Raw genomic sequence first — 22,758 nt, 5'->3', positions numbered from 1 at the left:
CCCTACCCCCATTGAAGTCTAGGAGACCTTTGCCGCTTACAGCGGCCCGTCTCTAAGCGCCTTTAAAACACCCTTCTCGAGTGATGTTTTCATGACCGGAGATCTAATGAAAAAAAGTCCATAAAACACAAGTGGTGTTACTGTCCGCTATTCACCCGTAATCAACAGTATAACTACCACTGGGCTTTAACATGTGGTAAAATTCTAATACTGAAGCGTTATGACTTTCTACAGTACCTCTCCGTAAAAAAGGGCTTAAAACAGAGAGAGGGAGAGAGACAGAGAGAGGTTGAGAAAGCGTGTGACAGTCTACAGAGACTGAGGGGACTGACTAACTCAGTTTTAGACACCCAGTTGCAGGACATACCTTGAGGAGCAGCTTGCAGATCTCATATTTGCCCTTGGCTGCAGCCTCGTGGAGAGGGGTGAACTTCCACAGGTCTGCTACGTTCACCGACGCCCCGTGTCTCACCAGCAACTCAGCCACCTCGTAGTGACCGTAGGAGCAGGCGTTGTGCAGGGGCACCAGACCTCTGCACAGAGAGGGGGAGGGAGAGAGAGAGGATCGAAAGAGATAGAGAGGGAGAAAAAGGGAGAGAGCAAAGGGAGACCCAGAGGAGGGAGGGTTAGAAAGTGATGAGCTTCTCCCTACTCTGAAATGTCTTGGGTCTAATATAAGAGACATAGCCTGAGGAAACACAACAGAGCGATAACATCTTTGATAGAGATTCTATATTATCTGGGGGGAGTGGTGGAGCGGAGAAGATGAAATCACTGCTGAGACAGAAGGTGATTTACAGACATATAGATTCCTGAGCAAACAAGACGGCTACAGAAAGACAACTAGCCAGCCAGCCAGCCAGAAAGACTCACCCCTTGTCTTTAGCGTGGACGTCGGCCCCATGATGCAGCAGGTACTCCACCACCGCCACACGGTTGTAGCCGGCGGCGAAGTGCAGCGGCGTAGAGTGACGACCCTCCAGGTCCCGACAATTCACATTCTGTGGAGAGCACAATGACTGCAAGGAGAGAGAGAGAGAATCAGTTTACATTCTGACAGTGGCACAGGAAGTCTGCAGAGAGCATGGTCACACACGCGTGGGAAGTGCACACACACAGAGGGGGGGGGAGGAGAGAGAGAAAGAGAAGCAGTCTAAAGAGTGACATACTCAACATTCTGACAGCAGCACAAGCTGTCTGCAGGCAGAATGAGAGTATTAGTGTGAGCTCTGAGACCAAAGCCTAGTTCAGATCAAACCGGCAAAAGCAGCCGTGATGAAACTGGCAAGTTTTCAAAAACATTCTCAGAATATCTTGAGCTGAAGGCGATGCAGTCCAGTGAGTTCATACACCAGAACACGGAGTAGCAGAATATTAAATAACAGTTTCCATATCAACGGGTCCTGGGCATGTCATGTAAACTTGCTTATTAGCCTTCTTTTTTTCCTGTGAGTCAGCTAGCTATACCTATAGTAGGGACCCACACACACACACACACACACACACACACACACACACACACACACACACACACACACACAAATGAGAATCCTACCTTCACAGTGTCCAGGTCTCCAGCTTTAGCTGCCTCCAGGAGCCGATAGTCTACGTCAGAGTTCCTCACTGGTACATTTTCTGGGGGAGAGAGAGAGAAGTACAACGTCACAGTATCATCAACCAGTGTCTTAGAGTAACACACACACGCCCGCTCTCTCTCGCCGTACCGTCGAGTATCTGCTGCACGGCCTCATTGCCCATCTGTGAGGCGGTGAAGCCCTGCAGTGAGAGGATGGAGGCGTCTGCTCCGTAGCTCAGCAACAGCCTGCAGGTCTGGAGGTGTCCCGCCATTGCAGCACGGTGCAGGGCTGTCTGCCCCAAGGTGTCCAGGGCATTCATCTGGGAGAGCAGGAAAGAGTGAGTGAGGAGAGGAGTTGAGAGTTGTGGGGATTGAGCTGTGCGACTAAATTCCCGCATTTTGAAATGAACACAAACAATAATTAATCAGCTGAGCCCTCATGCTGCTGGAGCTCTTCAGAGACTATCAGCACCGAGCAGGAACTGGGAGAGATAGTGTTATTTTGTGTGTGTGTGTGTGTGTGTGTGTGTGTGTGTGTGTGTGTGTGTGTGTTTGGGAGGTCAACTGCACATGTACGTGTATAAATGTACGCTTGTCTCCCTGTACAATTGTGTACAAGAGCCGAGCGTTTCAAGTCTGAGATTGCTTCCTGCCTGGCTTTTATTTATTCTGCCCCGTCTTCGTTTCCCTTAGCTCCTGGGATATCCTCATTTCGATTCATTACCGATTGTACAACTCCAAATGAAAGGGGAGGCTCTGCTTAGAACATACACACCACAGCGCTGCTCCCCACAGACCCACTGATCAGAGTACAGCAGCAAAACTCCAATACCAGGCGCTGCTCCCACAGACCCGCTGATCAGAGTACAGCAGCAAAACTCCAATACCAGGCGCTGCTCCCCACAGACCCACTGATCAGAGTACAGCAGCAAAACTCCAATACCAGGCGCTGCTCCCACAGACCCACTGATCAGAGTACAGCAGCAAAACTCCAATACCAGGCGCTGCTCCCCACAGACCCACTGATCAGAGTACAGCAGCAAAACTCCAATACCAGGCGCTGCTCCCACAGACCCGCTGATCAGAGTACAGCAGCAAAACTCCAATACCAGGCGCTGCTCCCCACAGACCCACTGATCAGAGTACAGCAGCAAAACTCCAATACCAGGCGCTGCTCCCCACAGACCCACTGATCAGAGTACAGCAGCAAAACTCCAATACCAGGCGCTGCTCCCCACAGACCCGCTGATCAGAGTACAGCAGCAAAACTCCAATACCAGACGCTGCTCGACTTTACTTGTTAACCCTGCACACTCATGGGAATTGGCCTCTTTGAATAGGGCCAAATTGAAATGCTTCTAACAAAATAAATATGAGAAGCATAATCACGGTAGAAATTGAAGAGAGATTACGGGGAAAAGATCAGACCAAAAGGTTAGGACAACAGAGCTCATTTGACATTTACTGTACTTTTCGCAGCATTTGTCGCAAAATCTGAAAAGCCTCTGGATATATTCAATAAGACAAGAACAATATTCATTGAAAACGTGGGGTAGGTTCAACATAAAGACCAAAAATGAAAGGGTTTGAGTGAGAGGTCTCACTGGTGTCTCCAAGTGGTCACACAGCTCTCCAAAGTGAGCACAGTTCCTAAGTCATTCCAGTGCACTTTTCTGACTCAAAGAAGAGAGCCATTAACTATAAAAGGTGCTTTCTTGAGCTCCCCTAGCTGTGCCGTTGAGGAACTAGAGCAAGGACATCCGTATTGTTTTGTTTGGAACACAGCTCTGCATCCCCACCATCACTGAATCACTGTTGTTGTTGTTTACGCAATCCAAGAACGGTCCATTATAAATCGCAATCTGGGTCGGATGGGCATCATTTGAACGCTTGTTCTATTGCCAACATGACTAGCTAACTTAGAAAATGCCATGTTACAGTGTCACGCTTTCGAAAGTTGGTCCCTGTAAAATCAGCACTGCAGAGAACGTGGATGGAATCATGGAATCCAGACATAAAAATGGAATGAAACAATACTCAAAAAATGTATTGAACTCAGTAGGAAATCAACTAAATGTATTGAACATATAAGAAAACTCATTCATTTGCCCAAGTGAATCAAAAAGACATTAACAAAATGCATCAGTGATTTGTATTTTCCTGCCACTTCTGAAACGGCAAGCGAATGTGCGGTGCGCACGCAGGTCTACACTTTGTGTAGCCGTTAGCGATGATGTTAATGATAACCTTTTGGTAGAGATGGAAAGGCTTTCCCAAATACCTTCTCAATTAAACGCTAACTCCTTAGTAGCCCACGCCTACCTGGCAGAATGACGTCATGACTATTTGCATCAATCCAGTGGCCATTTGTTATGCAAACTCAGCAATCACATGAGCGCTTGCTGGTGTGCACTTGCTTTAAAAGGGTCAATTCACCCCAATGTTTTAGATATTTTTCCTAGACCTCAAAAGTGGTCTCCTGATGTGGTTTAAGCATTGATGTGGACTTAGAACACCAAATGTTGTTGTTTTTCTATAAATAAGTGTGATTTTGAGTAAAAACAGAAAATAAATTAACGGAATCACACTAAACAAGGGCCCTACACAACGCCCTTCGGAGAAACGGTAGTAATTTTGGTGCACATAGAATAGAGTCATTAGTGCATTCAGGTGTGTGTTTTGGGCTAATTTTCTTCACAGCATAACAAAACATAGGCTAATTCTGTTCAGAGCAACCCAGGTTTTGACATGTCATCCATGTAACTGTACATCAAACAAAGCGGTCATAAACATTGATACTGTAAATGACATGCACATTTGGACTCGGAGACCCTGTAACATGTATAGCATGTTACTGCGCAGCCAATGCGTTCTAATATAGGCGCTTATCAGTGATCAAATCTGCCATTTTCACACCGTATACCGGTAGCGAGTTTAACAGGCTGCCTGCTCAGGCAGGCAGGGAAGTGCTGCGGTTTACTTTCGATGTCTGTTCCATCTGTCATGCTCCCTAACCAGCTAAGTAGTGCTGGGCCTCTGTGGGGGATAGCTACCTCCCCTTATTACTATGAACAAGACAAGCCCAGACATGACAGTCAAAATACCACTGTTTGGAGACTTCTCTTCTCTGGATAGATACTCAATGAGTGGTTCTGTCAAAAACACTCAGGAGCCTCTCTGTCCGTCTCTGACGTCTTTCTTTAGAAAGTAATATAAAACACAACTCACGCCATTGAGAGAATTCCATCAAGGGAAGCTATCAAGAGGATTCTCTTCAGAGGCTGTCTGGCTTTTAAACATTGTGGAACTGGTGTGCGTCTTTCACTAGGTCTGCATGAGGGAAGGACCGCCTGTGAAGGTGAGGATGGGCTCTTCAGGGGGTGACTGGCAGGCTCGGAACACTCCATCCATCTGCTCATTCTTATCTGATGGAGCTCTCAGAACCAGGCAGTTGATCGGCCAGGAGGACAGTCTTCCACCCCCAGTCCGTGCTGTCGTTGGTCTCAATAATACTATAAATGACTGAGCTCTAAAACAACTGGTAACTTCAGACCCACCCGGACACTGAGGAGAGAGATCTCTGCCTTTTTTTTGTTAGAAAAACATCCCGTCTCACAGGGTCTGGGTTCACTGAAACGGCTGCAGATTTACACTCCGATGTAGTATTTTCCATTAAACTTGCCGCTTTTGCTGATACAAGCAGCAAGACCAGTAGAGAGCATGGCAGAAGGGATGGACGGGTGAGGTGAACACTGTACCTTTGCTCCATGTTTCTGCAACACCTCCATGATGTCATTGTGGGCCCTCTCAGCAGCCACGTGTAGGGGGGTCATGAAGCTGCAGAGACAGACAGACGCACACAGGGTTGGGTCAACATCGTCATGATATAGCAGTGGTTAGAGGTCAGACAGAGGTCAGCTAAACAGGAAGACACTCACTCCTTGTTCTTCTCGTTGACGTTGGCACCTTTACGTAACAGCAGCTCTGTGATCTGCTTCCGCTTGGGGTGAGGAGAGGCCACTGAACAGTGCTGCAACACAAGAGGAGGAGTCCATTTAACACTGTGTGGTGTGTGTGTGTGTGTGTGTGTGTGTGTGTGTGTGTGTGTGTGTGTGTGTGTGTGTGTGGTGTGCCTCACCAGTGCCGTCTCGTGTGTCTGTGGGTGTTTGAAGTTGATGATCTCTAGAGCGAGGGACTTCTTGGCCTTGGCCACGTCTGCTTCCCGCGCAGCCTGGAGCAGAGAGTGCCCCTTAAACTCATCTACCCAACACACACAGGGGGAAAACCATGTCCTCATTTACACACACGCCATAAAACTTCCATTAATCTCCCAAGTCGTCTGAGGGAAAAACTATGTGAGCATGTGAGTGCATAGGAGAGTCTATAGGTCAGTGTGTGAGTGTTAGTAAGTAGATGTCTTTTCTCACAGGTGAGTCTCTCTTTGAGCTCCGGGGTGGGGGCCATGTCCAGAGCACTCTTCCCATGACAGTTGACCAGGGTGGGGTCAGCCCCGTGGCTCAGCAGCAGAGAACACACCTCCACGCGGTTCTTCGAGGCAGCCTCGTGGAGAGGGGTGAACTGCCACAGGTCCATGGCGTTCACACACGCTCCATGCTAACAGGAAACAGGAAACACACAGTACACGTGGTGAAGGAAATAAAGTGGCAGACATTTAGACATGTTTTTAAAAACATTTTTTTTTTTTTTAAACTCTGTTTTGAAATCCGAACTGGTTCAATAAGAGCAAAGAAAAACGGCTTATTAAAGTGTGAACACAACCGAGGTGTTACAGCACTACTGACGCGATGTCTGACGCGATGTCTGACATGAAACGTCAGATGCGTTACGATGGCTTCCCTTAGACATGCTAGTCAGTCCTGAGTCTTCATCTCAAAGACCAACTCAAAGACAACGTGAAGGGAGAAAGTCTGTCTGTCCGAGTCTGTCTGTCTTCTGTCAAAGGAGGAGAAGCCGGTCAGGCTTTTCGGCCTGTGACAAACCCCTCTGAAAACACCTGACAATAACAGCTTTCTCAGGGACCTCTATCTCCCCAGAGCTAAAGGATTCTCACTTCCGTAGCCGCCACGTAACAAGCATACCAGCACACACAAAGCAGCATAGAGTTTCTTACCTTCAGCAGCAGCTCTGTGACTTCGTAGTGACCATAGGAACATGCATTGTGGAGAGGAACCAGACCACTGAGGGTGAAAGGAACACAGACACCATTAGGTCATTACAGGGACAGAGCCTTTATATCTCTGTGCAATTAAAAACTAAGTTCATTAGTTAAGGAGGTCAAATGATGTGTCTGAGCAAAGTGTGAACTCAACATTCCAGAAACATTATTGGGACGGACGGACACTCCAACACAACACTCACCCTAAAGCGCATGCAAACAACAAACATTTTACATTTTAGTCATTTAGCAGACGCTCTTATCCAGAGCGACTTACAGTAGTGAACGCATACATTTCATACATTCTTTCCCCCGTACTGGTCCCCCGTGGGAATCGAACCCACAACCCTGGTGTTGCAAACACCATGCTCTACCAACTGAGCCACAGGGGACAAACAAACACACTTACCCTTTGTCCTTTGCATGTACGTCTGCACCGTGCTGTAGTAGGAGCTGTACTATTCTGACCCGGTTGTACCCTGCTGCCAGGTGGAGAGGGGTGGACTACAGGAGAGAGAGAGAATGATCAGAACAAGACAAGGACATCTGAGAGCACACTTTCTAAACCACAGGAAATACCTCCTACTGGGCAGGAGCATGATGCGCATTACAGCACCTAAAGCACATTAACAACGCTCCTTAGTGCTAGCCTATGGGCGTGTCTGTCTGGGGAGAGAAGTTGATGTGAGGTCCCAAAGAGGGAGGAGAGGACTTAGGACGGAACGTTTATCCGGAGGTCAGAGTTCACTGAAACAGAAGCGCAATTAACTCTGAACCGGAGGCGGCAACATAAAGAGCTGATCTGGGAGGACAATATTCTTTAGGTCATTATAGTTAATGCTTCATATCAGGTGAAAACCTGGTGGGCTAGCCTGGGCTATAGTGTGACTGCTTTCATATCTTATCAGTGTGTGTGTGTGTGTGTGTGTGTGTGTGTGTGTGTGTGTGTGTGTGTGTGTGTGTAACCTAAATGAAGTGCATCTCATCTCACAGATTCTGTCCTCCCACTGAATAGTCAAATAGATTACTTCACCTCATTAAAAACAATTAGTGCAATTAGGAAACTGCAGATTCAAGCTGGATCAAAAACGTGAATCAATGTCTTCCTTCAGAGCAGGCGTGTGAAAGCCTCTCTCAGCTGTTTCAGCCTTGAGCAGAATGCTCTACACTGTTGAGTCAACAGCCAAGTAGGGAAGCACTAGAACAATGGCTGCTTTAACAACACAGGGAACACATTGATTTGCATGTTTTGTTGTGGACTGTCCTACTGTTGTGATTCTAGTAAGTTGTGGAAATTACTTAGCTACGTCTGTTGTGAAGAGGCAGTGACAAGACAACACAGACAAAACAACAAACTGAAGGAGGAACTCAAAAGAAAAGGAAGCATCAAGGTCATTCTATCAACAGAACAAAGAGATGAGCAGCGTAGCATCAATTGTCATTCACAGAGACAGGAGTTAGCCTAGCGCCCGTGCATTGAGTGGGTATCAGAGACAAAATAAATGGTAACAACCAGACAGTGAATAAACAGAAAGCAGGAAAAAGAGAGGACCCCATCCCCCTTCATATATACTTTCTAGGTGAGGAACAAGTATGTGACTGGAGAATAGTGAACCAAATAAAGAGAAAATGTGCCAATGAGGCGTGCACAACAACAAATACTGACAATGTGTCATTGTTTCCTGCATTCCACTGATTACACAATTAAGGAACTGTGTAAATTGTCTACCCATAGATCATTTACAACTCTTATTTGGTCTTGACAATATTACCAAAATGCAAGAAACAAGCTTTCGTCACATGCACATTATAAAAACGACAGCGAAGTAGACAACAAACCGAGTCAAGAACAATATTAACATGTGTGACTCAAGCTATGGGATGGCAGGGTGTCACAGTAAGGCATTACAGTAGCAGGTGCAGACAGGGGAGGGGAAGTATATTGTCTCCCAGTAATTAGCAGGCAATAAGGTGGAATCAGGAACACCTCTTAGAGAAGGTTCGTATCCCAGGGTTCTTTATCCTGCCCCAAACTCACCTCCACCCCAAATCATAACCTTAACCCAGGACACAGCAGGAGCATTGGTGGGTGGATGAAATATGACCAACAAAAAGGCCAAGGTTCCAAAATGTGCACAAGGAGTCAAGAGGCATCTTAACTGATAAAACCATAATCCAAGAACCCCAAACAGAAATCAAAAGGAGTGCATCATCTTACAGCTGTTTGAAAATAACTTACCAGCATTTTTTGGGTTGTTGACTGATAGACAATGTCAGCAGAATCACAAATAAAACAGAACAAAAAAAGGAAAAAAAAAACAGAAAAAATGATATGAAAGCATCATGTTGGTATTCCAAGCTAGTAGAAGTTCCGTAGAACTCATTTGATTCCTCCCTGTATTTTCAGCTGTTCACTAGGCCTACATGTTTATTATTCTTTGAACAAGTTGTGGAGAACCGCGTGACTGCACTAGAACTTTCAGGGACAGTTGGTCGGGTGGGAGGTGCAGGAGACAGGCATTAGCAACCATAACATTTACAGGACATTTGAACAGAATCTGGAGGGAGGCGACAGGGTTGTTCATCATCCTGTCTTCTCTGTCCTCCTCGGTTCGGCCCATCTGGCCACAGGAAGGGTTGGGCCTGGCGTCAGGGGCACCAGTCAGCCCTGTTCTGTTCCACCCCCAGATAGATAACGCTACATGAGCAGGACTGGGAGGATGATTCAGCCAAAACATGGCAGAGCAGAGCTGTTGTGTGTTATTTAGGACAGGATGCAACACTGGGCCTCTCTCTTCAACGTGACAGCTGTGAGTCATATGTATTTATTTCTATGCTATTTAGCAGACACTTTTATCCAAAGCGACTTACAGTCAGTCATACTGTGGGTCTCAATACAAGACTGCTATAGAACCAAAAAAAGCCATTGTAAGACTTCAGAACTAGCGCCTCAGGAGAAACCAGTACCATGCACGTCTTGATTGCTTATTTTACAGTGAAAAAATAAACCATTATACAGTGCATTCGGAAAGCATACAGACCCTTTGACTTTTTCCACATTACGTTACAGCCTTATTCTAAAATGTATTAAATAGTTTTTTTTAATCCCTCATAAATCTACACACAATACCCCATAATGACAAAGCAAAAACAGGCATTTCTAAATATTAGCACATTTCAAAACAATATATATGAAATATCACATTTACATAAGTATTCAGACCCTTCACTCAGAACTTTGTTGCAGCACCTTTGGCAGCGATTACAGCCCCGAGTCTTCTTGGGTATGACGCTACAAACTTGGCACACCTGTATTTGGGGAGTTTCTCCCATTCTTCTCTGCAGATCCTCTCAAGCTCAGGTTGGATGGGAAGTGTTGCTGCACAGCTATTTTCAGGTCTCTCCAGAGATGTTAGATCGGGTTCAAGTCCGGGCTCTGGCTGATCCACTCAAGGACATTCAGAGACTTGCCCCGAAGCCACTCCTGCGTTGTCTTGGCTGTGTGCTTAGGGCCGTTGTCCTGTTGGAAGGGGAACCTTCGCCCCAGTCTGAGGTCCTGAGCGATCTGGAGCAGGTTTTCATCAAGGATCTCTATGTACTTTGCTCCGTTCATCTTTCCCTCAATCCTGACTAGTCTCCCTGTCCCTTCCGCTGAAAAACATCCCCACAGCATGATGTTGCCACCACCATGCCTTGCTGTAGGGACGCTTGGCATTCAGGCCAAGGAGTTCAATCTTGGTTTCATCAGACCAGAGAATCTTGTTTCTCATGATCAGAATCCTTTAGGTGCCTTTTGGCAAACTCCAAGCGGGCTGTCATATGCCTTTTACTGAGGAGTGGCTTCCGTCTGACCACTCTACCATAAAGGCCTGATTGGTGGAGTGCTGCAGAGTTGGTTGTCCTTCTGGAAGGTTCTCCCATCTCCACAGAGGAACTCTGGAGCTCTGTCAGAGTGACCATCGGGTTCTTGGTCACCTTCCTAACCTTGGCCCTTCTCCCCCGATTGCTCAGTTTGCCCGGGCAGCCAGCTTTAAAAGAGTCTTGGTGAATCCAAACTTCTTCCATTTAAGAATGATGGAGGCCACTGTGTTCTTGGGGACCTTCAATGCTGCAGACATTTTTTGGAACCCATCCCCAGATCTGTGCCTCCACACAATCCTCTCGGAGCTCTACAAACACTTCCTTCCACCTCATGGCTTGGTTTTTGCTCTGACATGCACTGTCAACTGTATATAGACAGCTGTGTGCCTTATATAGACAGCTGTGTGCCTTTCCAAATAATGTCCAATCAACCGGTGGACTCCAATCAAGTTGTAGAAACAGCTCAAGGATGATCAATGGAAACAGGATGCACCTGAGCTCAATTATCGAGTCTCATAGCAAAGGGTCTGAATACTTATGTAAATAAGGTATTCATTTATTAATTATTTTATTAAATTTGTAAAAATGTCTAAAAACCTGTTTTTGCTTCGTTAATATGGGATAGCGTGTGTAGTTTGATCAGAGGGAGAGAACAATATAATTAATTTTAGAATAAGGCAGCAAAGTAACAAAATGTGGAAAAAGTCAAGGGGTCTGAATGCTTTCCGAATGCACCGTATATGCCCGACATAAAGCAAACCACAAAATAAACACCAAAATACCCACAAAAGGTCATTTTTTGTTTCTCTATTTTATATGCATCCCATACCACTGGCTAGACCAATGATAAGACTAGACTATGTATCCCAGTTACATGCCACTATTCTCTAACATGTTGATATGAGTCACACACCATGCTGACAAAGGGCTTTCTTTCACTGCATTTTTCATTAACAGTTTTCCCTTGTCTGCCAGTCTGTTTTTATTAGGCTGTGTCTAACCCAGGAATATTGCAAATTCAATGCATCACAGGGCTGCATCACCATGGCGACAGTTGTAGCCGAGGTTGGGCTCAATCGCTTAGGCTCCGCCCGTCAATCTGTCAACCCGGAGGGGCGGGAATGAGGGGAGAGGGGGAGGTAGGGAGGAGGGCGAGTCTACTGATAGCTAGAGCTTCCCACCGGCTTTATACGGCACACAATCAAACACTGCAGCTCTCTCTAAAAAAACAAAACAAAAAAAAACACTTAAGGACACAATAACAAACCCTGTTGTTAAAAATAACTAAGTACTGCTTCCGCTCTCTCCCCCTCTGCAATCGCTTACATGGCTCATTGACAAGACCGGGTAATGTTCCATCTGCTTTCAGACACAAAGCTGTTCACTGTTAAACAACTGACTGGAAATTATTACAATCCGGCCTCCCCTTTCGAGAGTCATCATGACCTTCCAGTCTAGTCAACTACTACACAACTCACTACCCTGTCCCCACCTCTAATAATGTACTGTCGCCGCGGATATGAAATCAAACGACAGTTTTGATTTGGAACATGACGTACTGAAGACATACAGATAGGGGAATTGCATGCTGGGGCATATTGTCTCGGAGGCCCGACGTGATAACGGAGAGTTTTCATCTTCGAACCAAATCTTAAGTATTTGTAAGGGAACATCTGTGATGGAATAAAGCACTGTTTCATTTCCCGGTGGACCTGGAGAGGGCAAGGCAAAGCTGAGCTGCTTGTCGGAGAGAATATGAGAGCGAGAGAGAGAGAGAGCACGAGAGCGAGCGAGTGAAAACGGATGTGGCAGGATTAACCTATTGTCTCCCATCCCTTGGAGATATGTACTGTAGTGAGTCAGATAGAGGGAGAGAAAGGGGGAGGAAGAGAGCAGGTTCAGGAGGGTGGAGTGTTAGAGAGTAATATGTCTGTGTGTACTATATTGCAATGTTCTTTGAACTGTTACCTGGCAGCCCTCTTCATCTCCAATACACAATGAGTACGGATACATACAAACAATAATACAATTGTGAATAATCAAATTGATATAATAGTTTGATTTAAACGTATACATGCTTTGCAAGAAGAACGATTTCCCTAATAATCTTTTGTACATATCAAATAAATTTACGTGACGGGACTCTGAAATTGAGAAAATCGGCAATCAAAATAAACGTTCCACCACAGCGACCATGTTATTTTTGTGACGCATATTTGATTCTGAGTTCGGACATATACAGTTTGTATGTGAAAACTATTTATATGACGCATACTTTCAGTTTTTCCGAACTCACTTCACTCGGACAAAAGCAAGCTGCTCGTGCGAAATACACTGCTATAAGGCTGATTATGGGGTTAACGTGTCCTAATAATTTGAAAGATTGCTCAGAAAACCAGGTGTTTTAAAGCGTGTATGCTTACTCGATTATGATTATCTTCATATAATATTTTTGCAGGAATCTCCTTGCGAATGATTTTGCCGAAGATTGTATCTCCGCTGGCCTGGGCAACCTGAGCTTTTGCTATCAATAACCCCCAAAAATTCAAAGAAACACATTTTTTTTTTGAATTTATCTTAAGCCTCTGTTTCATAATTTTCCTTCAATTTGCAAGAGGCTGAATCTATCCGAGCCAGCGAAACAGCTCCACTCTGTATGTGTAGGCCATCTATCTGGTCATAAAGACTGACATTGTTTGTCGCCCATGGCATTAAATGAAAGGGAAGCCAGCGAGTATTTGGCCTCCCTTGATAAAAAAAGTATTCAATAATATCCCATCTGCATTGATGTAAACTGAGTGAGCGCAACTGTGAATGGTCCTGGCACACAAAAACAAAAGTGACAAGGGAAGCCAGTTTGTATTTGGCTTCACTCCTATCACATTGCATCAAGAGAAATATGTCATTGACAGAAATAACTTGAATTGATGCATCTCGTTTTGTTATTGACCTCCGGTGGCTAGGTAGCTATCTAAAATCGTCCCTTTCCTAAATTAGCCATGGATGGAGATAAGGATTTGGACTTCTGGTTTTACTGAATTCTCCATACTGGCCAACGATTACAATGGCAATTCTGATCCAACCATGAATTCCTCTATTGTGCCCCTGGTCTGAGAGGATGAAAGTTCAATATTTAGCTAGAAGTAGAGGGCTAATATTAACTAGCTAACGTTGCCCATGAAAGGAGGTTAGGCTAGCGAGCAAGAATTTTTGGCAGGTAGCCTAGAACAACAAATAAAAGTGTGTACTGTATGACAGTCATAGACAGTTTCGTCAACATGAAAGAGAGAAGAATGGCATTGGCGTTTCTCTACAAGTAGGGTGAGTCAACATGCTTATTCTACTTGCACGCACGCACACACACAAATCAGAACCATGGACAGCCACATCATATTTAGCTAACGTTGATTGGACTTTTTGGTATGTTTAGTTGTCACTGTATTAGACTAAGGGTAGGTGATTTCATGATGTTGAAGGCGAAATGTTGCTGGAATAGTGGAGGCAGCTCCTGTTTTCTTTGCGACAACTCTCCGTGGATCTAAATCAATAGTTGTTTAGTGGTTTGAAAATGTTGGAAACATTAACTTGCTTGACCATTCTGTAGGTCACGTAACGTTTTGTTACATGCAATATGCGTCGTCGACTTCACCGGATAGAGGTTGCAAGGCATATGAACTAACATTATAGAGCAAACAAGGCAATCATCACTACACAAGGTGTAATTTGGCTTATTTTTGGGCTTGGCTTCCCCAGTGATTTTACCCACACCCCGCTACTGCTTGTAGAGTCCATTCCCAGACCAATTAAGGCTCTTCTGAGTGCAACTCAATATAAGGAAAGTGTTCTTAATGTTTTGTACACTCAGTGTATATTCAGTCTTCAATTACACCAGAAATTGTATGACACACTATTCCATTAGACTAAACAGGGACATAGCAGACTTCCAAACTTAGCTGGATATCCAGCCGGTACTTTATGAAATCGGCACTAAGGTAAAATTGAATAAAATACGTTGTGTTTTTAAACTCTAAAAGCAGACTGCCAGGCAACCGGAGCATATACAGAGTAGCAGGCAGGAGAGCGGCAGGGGTGGGAGTATGTCGCAAAGCTCTGATTCCGTCCTTTGCCATTACTTTCATGAGCTCCATTCCTTTGTCCCATTTTCTCTCCTATTTCCTTAGCCCTCTCTCTCACTCTTCACAGAATTGTAACCTGTAACCATGCCAACGGTGACTGCTAGCTGTCAGCTGTTGCCATGGTGGCAGTGCATGCTATAACTACCATAAAATTGGTACAGTGTGAGGTTTGGCCGAGGCACTGCGCTTTCCTGAGCGAACCAACTTACAGAGAACCTCTCTCTCCACTGAGATAAGCCTGTCGATGCATGGTTAACCCTGGGGAGGGAGAGAGAGACACACCACCAGCCAGGGAGGGAGGGAGGGTGATTGTCTTCATGTCCTGTTCCAAGGGATACGGTAGAGTAGACAGCCCGGTCCGAGGGGAGGCAGGCGAACACAAATGTTGGCCAAACAGAGAATGGAGGATAGCCCACTCTTTCCCTGGATCGATAATACATTAGGCCTCTCCACTCCCCTCCTCTGCCCTGCTGACGGCTAACTGCTGGGGGAGATATACGGCCCTGCCCCGGCCCCTATCCCCAGCCACTCTGTGGTAATGATGCATAGCACAGCCCAGGTCCAGGGGGATGGGAGCCCTGCCCATCCTCCAGACATAAAGCACACTACATGCACACCTCTGTTAATGTGTCCTTCTGACCTCCATATATTCCAGGCTAGCGACTACGTAAACACAAACACCACCACCGTGCAGGTATGTTCCTGAAACCTTACAGCAGGCTATTTCTATTGGGTGCCCCTTTTCATGAGCCAACAGTTGACAAATGTTCAGAAAATGTACTTAACATTAAGCACATATTTAAACAGTCTGTTTTCCCATAGTACAGACAGAGGGTAGTCTTCACACACCAAAATTGGGAGCCGTCTTAGCATGCTGCTTTCATCCAGAAATATGATGAACATCTTAACAAGCATCTTTGATGAGGGCTACAGAGCGACTCCCTAATCGTTAGGTCTTTGATGTTGTAGTTAGCTGTGGCACGCGCGTGGGTGGTACTTCACTGCCACCTTCTATTCCCATTACAGCTAGACTCAGACAAAACACAGTCAGGAAGGACAGCCGTGCAGGCGGCCTACATTTATATACGGTCAAAACATGGATCGAGAACATTTTAGAAATCACATACGCCTTGCCGAGCAACTGATCTTTCCAACCTTGAGGCGGCTGCGGCACGATAACGGTGAACGATCTAAACCACACGAGGCTCAAAAGAAGCTCAGAATCCCTGAGTAGCAAACTCACAAAAGCTGCTAGTGTTTATTGGGTTGAAAAGAAACACTCTTCCAGCATTGGCCGCAGACTCTCTTCCCAGTCCAATCCTAGCACTCACACCAGCAATAGATCATTTTTAAGTTCAAGCCAGGAGATATCGTCATGTAAATGTTAGATATTACCCCTGCCAACGTGATAGCAGAGTGCAGGTGGACATTCTGCCGGTAGTTCTGATATAATCTTAATGGAATAACGTGTGGGTGTGCAACGAGAGGCTAACAGTCAAGTCTGTACACAGTAGCCTACACAGAGAGAACTGAGAAGGGTACAGTCTTCACCTGGTACAGGAAACTATGTGAGAAAGAAGCAGCTCAGTGAAATAAAGATGAAGGACTTTGTTCAGTAGTGGTGTTACCAACTCAATATCTGTGCCATGAACCACAACAAAAAAATACCACCACATTTGCCTGCCGGGCAGCTTTCGTGGATGGTTCAAACAAGTCAAAACACTCCACATTAACGACCCTGTCTCAGTGAGGTCCTGCAGCACATACCGCAACATTAGCCCTCTCTGTACCACACTCAGGATTCTATGCTGAAATTTGTTCCTAGGGGCACCGGTGCTCCTAAATTAAAATTCCAGGTAGCACAGTAAAATATTTAGGAGCATATGCGACCAAAATTGTAGCACTGTGGAGCCCTTACACTCCCCTCTCACAGAACTAGTACGAATGAGGAATACATAAAAAGGAGAAAAAGAGAGGAAAAACCAGAAAGGTCAGTGAAACAATCGAGGTGGGATTCTCATGGCTGCGCTGCACATGTGTGGTGGAGTAAGTGATTGGTTTTTGAGAAGGCATTTTGATAATGCTCTCCAGCGAGCTGCCGCATCGAGCCGTGCCACGTTAATAACGTCCTGCACTCCTGAGCTCTCCATCATCTTCAGACCCACCCACGGAGTCTCTCTCGTACACACACAATCACACACCTCTCTCTCGTACACACACACACACACACACACACACACACACACACACACACACACACACACACACACTGTTACTACAAACTTCCAAATTAAAGCTTCTGTTGGAGGCAGGATAGCGTAAAAGAGGGCGGCTGGTGTTACAGAGATGCCTTTTCAAATGATGCTTTTGAAGAGTTGCTTCATTGCAGACTGAGTTAAGTGGCACACACACTGACTCCTGTCAGCTTTGATGTGAATCACAGGCAGCAGTATTAATACCTGGCCGGTGTTTCGTATTCCTACTCCCTCCACAGGTATTGATGGCAGTTGTCACATTTGACGGTAAAACCGGTGACAGATTCAGAAGTGGGCATTCCAATCTGCATGAGCTGATGATCGTCATGCATTTGGGACGTTGGCTGCTCTTTCAGTTCACCACAAGGGAAAACAGCTGTCAACATCCAGCCACAAGCTTGACTTCCATCAGTATTCGTCACATTGCACAATGCACATTTGCATGTATGATCATTGAACCTGGCTGGCTATCAGTCCTCTCAGAGGGGGAAGTAATGACCTGTCTCTATGACCTGTCCTCTCCATGACCTGTCTCTATGACCCAGCAGTGTTTTGGACTGCTCTGCTCTCTCCCCCAAAGGCTCTCGGGGGAGTAAACCTTTAATGCAAGGGCGGCTCAGGAAATGTACTTGGGCCTCCATATCCAGGACAAGGAAGCACAGAGGAGCTTTGACTAGTAATGCCGGAGCCTCGCTACAGCAGACTGGGTCAACACAATGGAGCTTACCTACCCATCTTGGCCTGACAGGGCAAGTAGCAGAACACTTATGCGAGGAGTGTTGACAGCATTAACCCCTTCCTGGCTGGACTTCTACTGCAGACTAAAGCCATCCAGACTAAACTACTGGATGCTAATCATACCTTTGGTCGATGGCAAACTGTTCTGCAGAATGTGGAGCACCAAAGAACTGAGACTGGTTTCGCTCTTCTGGTTACAGCATAGACTAATGGGTGAAGAGGTGGTATTCCCAACGCCCAGGAATTACCCTTAATTACACAGGCAAATCACCAGCTAATCAAGACTATTAAAGGATGAAGCATAAGTGCCATCAGAGAAATTATCACCTCACAAACATCTCTTATAGGACGGTGTGAACCAGATGGTTAACGGATTAGACTAGACAGAATCAGCTCTGTGAGAGAACACTAATGTGTTGTGCCTTCAATAAGTTTTCAGACCCCTTATCTTTATCCACATTTTGTTACAGCCTCATTCTAAAATTGATTAAATAAATAAAAATCCTCAGCAATCTACACACAATACCCATTATGACAAAGTGAACAGGTTTTTAGAAATGTTAGTGAATGTATTAAAACTAAAAAACAGACCTTATTTACATAAGTATTCAGACCCTTTGCCATGAGACTCGAAGTTAAGCTCAGGTGCATCCTGTTTCCATTGACCATCCTTGAGATGTTTCTACAACTTGATTGGAGTCCATCTGTGGTAAATTCAATTGATTGGAGATTATTTGGAAAAGCACCCAGCTGTCTATATAAGGTCCCACAGTTGACAGTGCATGTCAGAGCAAAAACCAAGCCATGAGGTCTAAGGAATTGTCCGTAGAGCTCTGTGAGAGGTTTGTGACGAGGCACAGATCTGGGGAAGGATACCAAAACATTTCTGCAGCATTGAAGGTCCCCAAGAACACAGTGGCCTCCATCATTCTTAAATGGAAGAAGTTTGGAAACACCAAGAATCTTCCTAGAGCTGGGCACCTGGACAAACTGAGCAATCGGGGGAGAAGGGCCTTGGTCAGGGAGGTGACCAAGACCCCGATGGTCACTCTGACAGAGCTGTAGAGTTCCTCTGTGGAGATGGCAGAACCTTCCAGAAGGACAACCATCTCACCAATCAGGCCTTTATGGTAGAATGGTAGCATTGCCTTTAAATTGTATAACTTGGGTCAAACATTTCAGGTAGCCTTCTACAAGCTTCACACAATAAATTGGGTGAATATTGGCCCATTCCGCCTGACAGAGCTGGTGTAACTGAGTCAGGTTTGTAGGCCTCCTTGCTCTCACATGCTTTTTCAGTTCTGCCCACACATTTTCTATAGGATTGAGGTCAGGGCTTTATGATTGCCACTCCAATACCTTGACTTTGTTGTCCTTAAGCCATTTTGCCACAACTTTGGAAGTATGCTTGGGGTCATTGTCCATTTAAAGACCCATTTGCGACCAAGCTTTAACTTCCTGACTGATGTCTTGAGATGTTGCTTCAATATATCCACATAACTTTCCTCCCTCATGATGCCATCTATTTCGTGAAGTGCACCAGTCCCTCCTGCAGCAATGCACCCCCACAACATGATGCTGCCACCCCCGTGCTTCACGGTTGGGATGGTGTTCCTCGGCTTACAAGCACATTTGCATGTATGATCATTGAACCTGGCTGGCTATCAGTCCTCTCAGAGGGGGAAGTAATGACCTGTCTCTATGACCTGTCCTCTCCATGACCTGTCTCTATGACCCAGCAGTGTTTTGGACTGCTCTGCTCTCTCCCCCAAAGGCTCTCGGGGGAGTAAACCTTTAATGCAAGGGCGGCTCAGGAAATGTACTTGGGCCTCCATATCCAGGACAAGGAAGCACAGAGGAGCTTTGACTAGTAATGCCGGAGCCTCGCTACAGCAGACTGGGTCAACACAATGGAGCTTACCTACCCATCTTGGCCTGACAGGGCAAGTAGCAGAACACTTATGCGAGGAGTGTTGACAGCATTAACCCCTTCCTGGCTGGACTTCTACTGCAGACTAAAGCCATCCAGACTAAACTACTGGATGCTAATCATACCTTTGGTCGATGGCAAACTGTTCTGCAGAATGTGGAGCACCAAAGAACTGAGACTGGTTTCGCTCTTCTGGTTACAGCATAGACTAATGGGTGAAGAGGTGGTATTCCCAACGCCCAGGAATTACCCTTAATTACACAGGCAAATCACCAGCTAATCAAGACTATTAAAGGATGAAGCATAAGTGCCATCAGAGAAATTATCACCTCACAAACATCTCTTATAGGACGGTGTGAACCAGATGGTTAACGGATTAGACTAGACAGAATCAGCTCTGTGAGAGAACACTAATGTGTTGTGCCTTCAATAAGTTTTCAGACCCCTTATCTTTATCCACATTTTGTTACAGCCTCATTCTAAAATTGATTAAATAAATAAAAATCCTCAGCAATCTACACACAATACCCATTATGACAAAGTGAACAGGTTGTTAGAAATGTTAGTGAATGTATTAAAACTAAAAAACAGACCTTATTTACATAAGTATTCAGACCCTTTGCCATGAGACTCGAAGTTAAGCTCAGGTGCATCCTGTTTCCATTGACCATCCTTGAGATGTTTCTACAACTTGATTGGAGTCCATCTGTGGTAAATTCAATTGATTGGAGATTATTTGGAAAAGCACCCAGCTGTCTATATAAGGTCCCACAGTTGACAGTGCATGTCAGAGCAAAAACCAAGCCATGAGGTCTAAGGAATTGTCCGTAGAGCTCTGTGAGAGGTTTGTGACGAGGCACAGATCTGGGGAAGGATACCAAAACATTTCTGCAGCATTGAAGGTCCCCAAGAACACAGTGGCCTCCATCATTCTTAAATGGAAGAAGTTTGGAAACACCAAGAATCTTCCTAGAGCTGGGCACCTGGACAAACTGAGCAATCGGGGGAGAAGGGCCTTGGTCAGGGAGGTGACCAAGACCCCGATGGTCACTCTGACAGAGCTGTAGAGTTCCTCTGTGGAGATGGCAGAACCTTCCAGAAGGACAACCATCTCACCAATCAGGCCTTTATGGTAGAATGGTGAGACGGAAGCTACTCCTCAGTAAAAGGCAAATGACAGCCCGCTTGGAGTTTGCCAAAAAGGCACCTAAAGGATTCTGATCATGAGAAACAAGATTCTCTGGTCTGATGAAACCACGATTGAACTCTTTGGCCTGAATGCCAAGCATCCCTGCAGCGAGGCATGGTGGTGGCAGCATCATGCTATGGGGATGTTTTTTGGCGGCAGGGACTGGGTTACTAGTCAGGATCGAGGCAAAGATGAACGGAGCAAAGTACAGAGAGATTCCTGATGAAAACCTGCTCCAGAGCGCTCAGGACCTCAGACTGGGGCAAAGGTTCACCTTCCAACAGGACAATGACCCTAAGCATACAGCCAAGCCAATGCAGGAGTGGCTTTGGGAGAAGTCTCTGAATGTCTTTGAGTGGCCCAGCCAGAGCCTGGACTTGTACCCGATTGAACATCTCTGGAGAGATCTGAAAATAGCTGTGCAGCAATGCTCCCCATTCAACCTGACAGAGCTTGAGAGGATCTGCAGAAAAGAATGGGAGAAACTCCCCAAATACAAGTGTGCCAAGCTTATAGCATCATACCCAATAAGACTTGATGCTGTAATCACTGCCAAAGGTGCTTCAACACAGTACTGAGTAAAGGGTCTGAATACTTATGTAAATGTGATATTTAATTTTTTCAAAATGTTTTGCTTTCTCATTATGGGGTATTGTGTGTAGATTGATGAGGGGGGAAAACAATTTAATTACATTTTAGAATAAGGCTGTAACGTACAGTTGAAGTCAGAAGTTTACATACACCTTAGCCAAATACACTTAAACTCAGTTTTTCCACAATTCCTGACATTTAATCCTAGTAAGAATTCCCTGTCTTAGGTCAGTTAGGATCACCACTTTATTTTAAGAATGAGAAATGTCAGAATAATAGTAGAGAGAATGATTTATTTCAGCTTTTATTTCTTTCTTCACATTCCCAGTGGGTCAGAAGTTTACATACACTAAATGTAAATGTAAATGTAAATGGTAGCATTGCCTTTAAATTGTATAACTTGGGTCAAACATTTCAGGTAGCCTTCTACAAGCTTCACACAATAAATTGGGTGAATATTGGCCCATTCCGCCTGACAGAGCTGGTGTAACTGAGTCAGGTTTGTAGGCCTCCTTGCTCTCACATGCTTTTTCAGTTCTGCCCACACATTTTCTATAGGATTGAGGTCAGGGCTTTATGATTGCCACTCCAATACCTTGACTTTGTTGTCCTTAAGCCATTTTGCCACAACTTTGGAAGTATGCTTGGGGTCATTGTCCATTTAAAGACCCATTTGCGACCAAGCTTTAACTTCCTGACTGATGTCTTGAGATGTTGCTTCAATATATCCACATAACTTTCCTCCCTCATGATGCCATCTATTTCGTGAAGTGCACCAGTCCCTCCTGCAGCAATGCACCCCCACAACATGATGCTGCCACCCCCGTGCTTCACGGTTGGGATGGTGTTCCTCGGCTTACAAGCCTCCCCCTTTTTCCTCCAAACATATCGATGGTCATTATGGCCAAACAGTTCTATGTTTCTTTCATCAGACTAGAGGACATTTCTCTAAAAAGTACGATCTTTGTCCCCATGTGCAGTTGCAAACCATAGTCTGGCTTTTTTATGGCGGGTTTTGGAGCAGTGGCTTCTTCCTTGCTGAGCGGCCTTTCAGGTTATGTCGATATAGGACTTGTTTTACTGTGGATATAGATACTTTTGTACCTGTTTCCTCCAGCATCTTCACAAGGTCCTTTGCTGTTGTTCTGGGATTGATTTGCACTTTTCGCAACAAAGTACGTTAATCTCTAGGAGACAGAACACGTCTCCTTCCTGAGCGGTATGACGGCTGCCTGGTTCCACGGTGTCTATACTTGCGTACTATTGTTTGTACAGATGAACGTGGTACTTTCAGGTGTTTGGAAAT

The 22,758-nt window shown here is 45.4% G+C and overlaps 1 protein-coding gene across 4 annotated transcripts in view; it reads right to left on the bottom strand.

The window, feature by feature from the left end:
- Positions 1 to 22,758, bottom strand: part of LOC106563476 (poly [ADP-ribose] polymerase tankyrase-2) — a 119,344-nt gene that overhangs the window by 13,781 nt on the left and 82,805 nt on the right. For 2 of the 4 annotated variants that reach the window (XM_014129093.2, XM_014129102.2), the window contains exons 6-16: positions 8,992 to 9,012; positions 7,162 to 7,256; positions 6,708 to 6,774; positions 6,004 to 6,190; positions 5,715 to 5,836; positions 5,515 to 5,606; positions 5,335 to 5,413; positions 1,725 to 1,896; positions 1,556 to 1,635; positions 874 to 1,019; positions 368 to 533 (exon numbers count right to left, since the gene is read on the bottom strand). In XM_014129093.2, the coding sequence (XP_013984568.2) occupies positions 368 to 533; positions 874 to 1,019; positions 1,556 to 1,635; positions 1,725 to 1,896; positions 5,335 to 5,413; positions 5,515 to 5,606; positions 5,715 to 5,836; positions 6,004 to 6,190; positions 6,708 to 6,774; positions 7,162 to 7,256; positions 8,992 to 9,012 (1,227 nt within the window). The remainder of the gene's footprint in view (positions 1 to 367; positions 534 to 873; positions 1,020 to 1,555; positions 1,636 to 1,724; positions 1,897 to 5,334; positions 5,414 to 5,514; positions 5,607 to 5,714; positions 5,837 to 6,003; positions 6,191 to 6,707; positions 6,775 to 7,161; positions 7,257 to 8,991; positions 9,013 to 22,758) is intronic. The other 2 variants (XM_014129113.2, XM_014129132.2) reach the window with 1 other exon arrangement.

The sequence above is a fragment of the Salmo salar genome, chromosome ssa01 (genome assembly GCF_905237065.1).
Source record: "Salmo salar chromosome ssa01, Ssal_v3.1, whole genome shotgun sequence".
NCBI classification, from domain to species: domain Eukaryota; kingdom Metazoa; phylum Chordata; class Actinopteri; order Salmoniformes; family Salmonidae; genus Salmo; species Salmo salar.
Note: the sequence above shows the minus strand (reverse complement) of the source record. Positions and strands in the feature narration are given on the sequence as shown.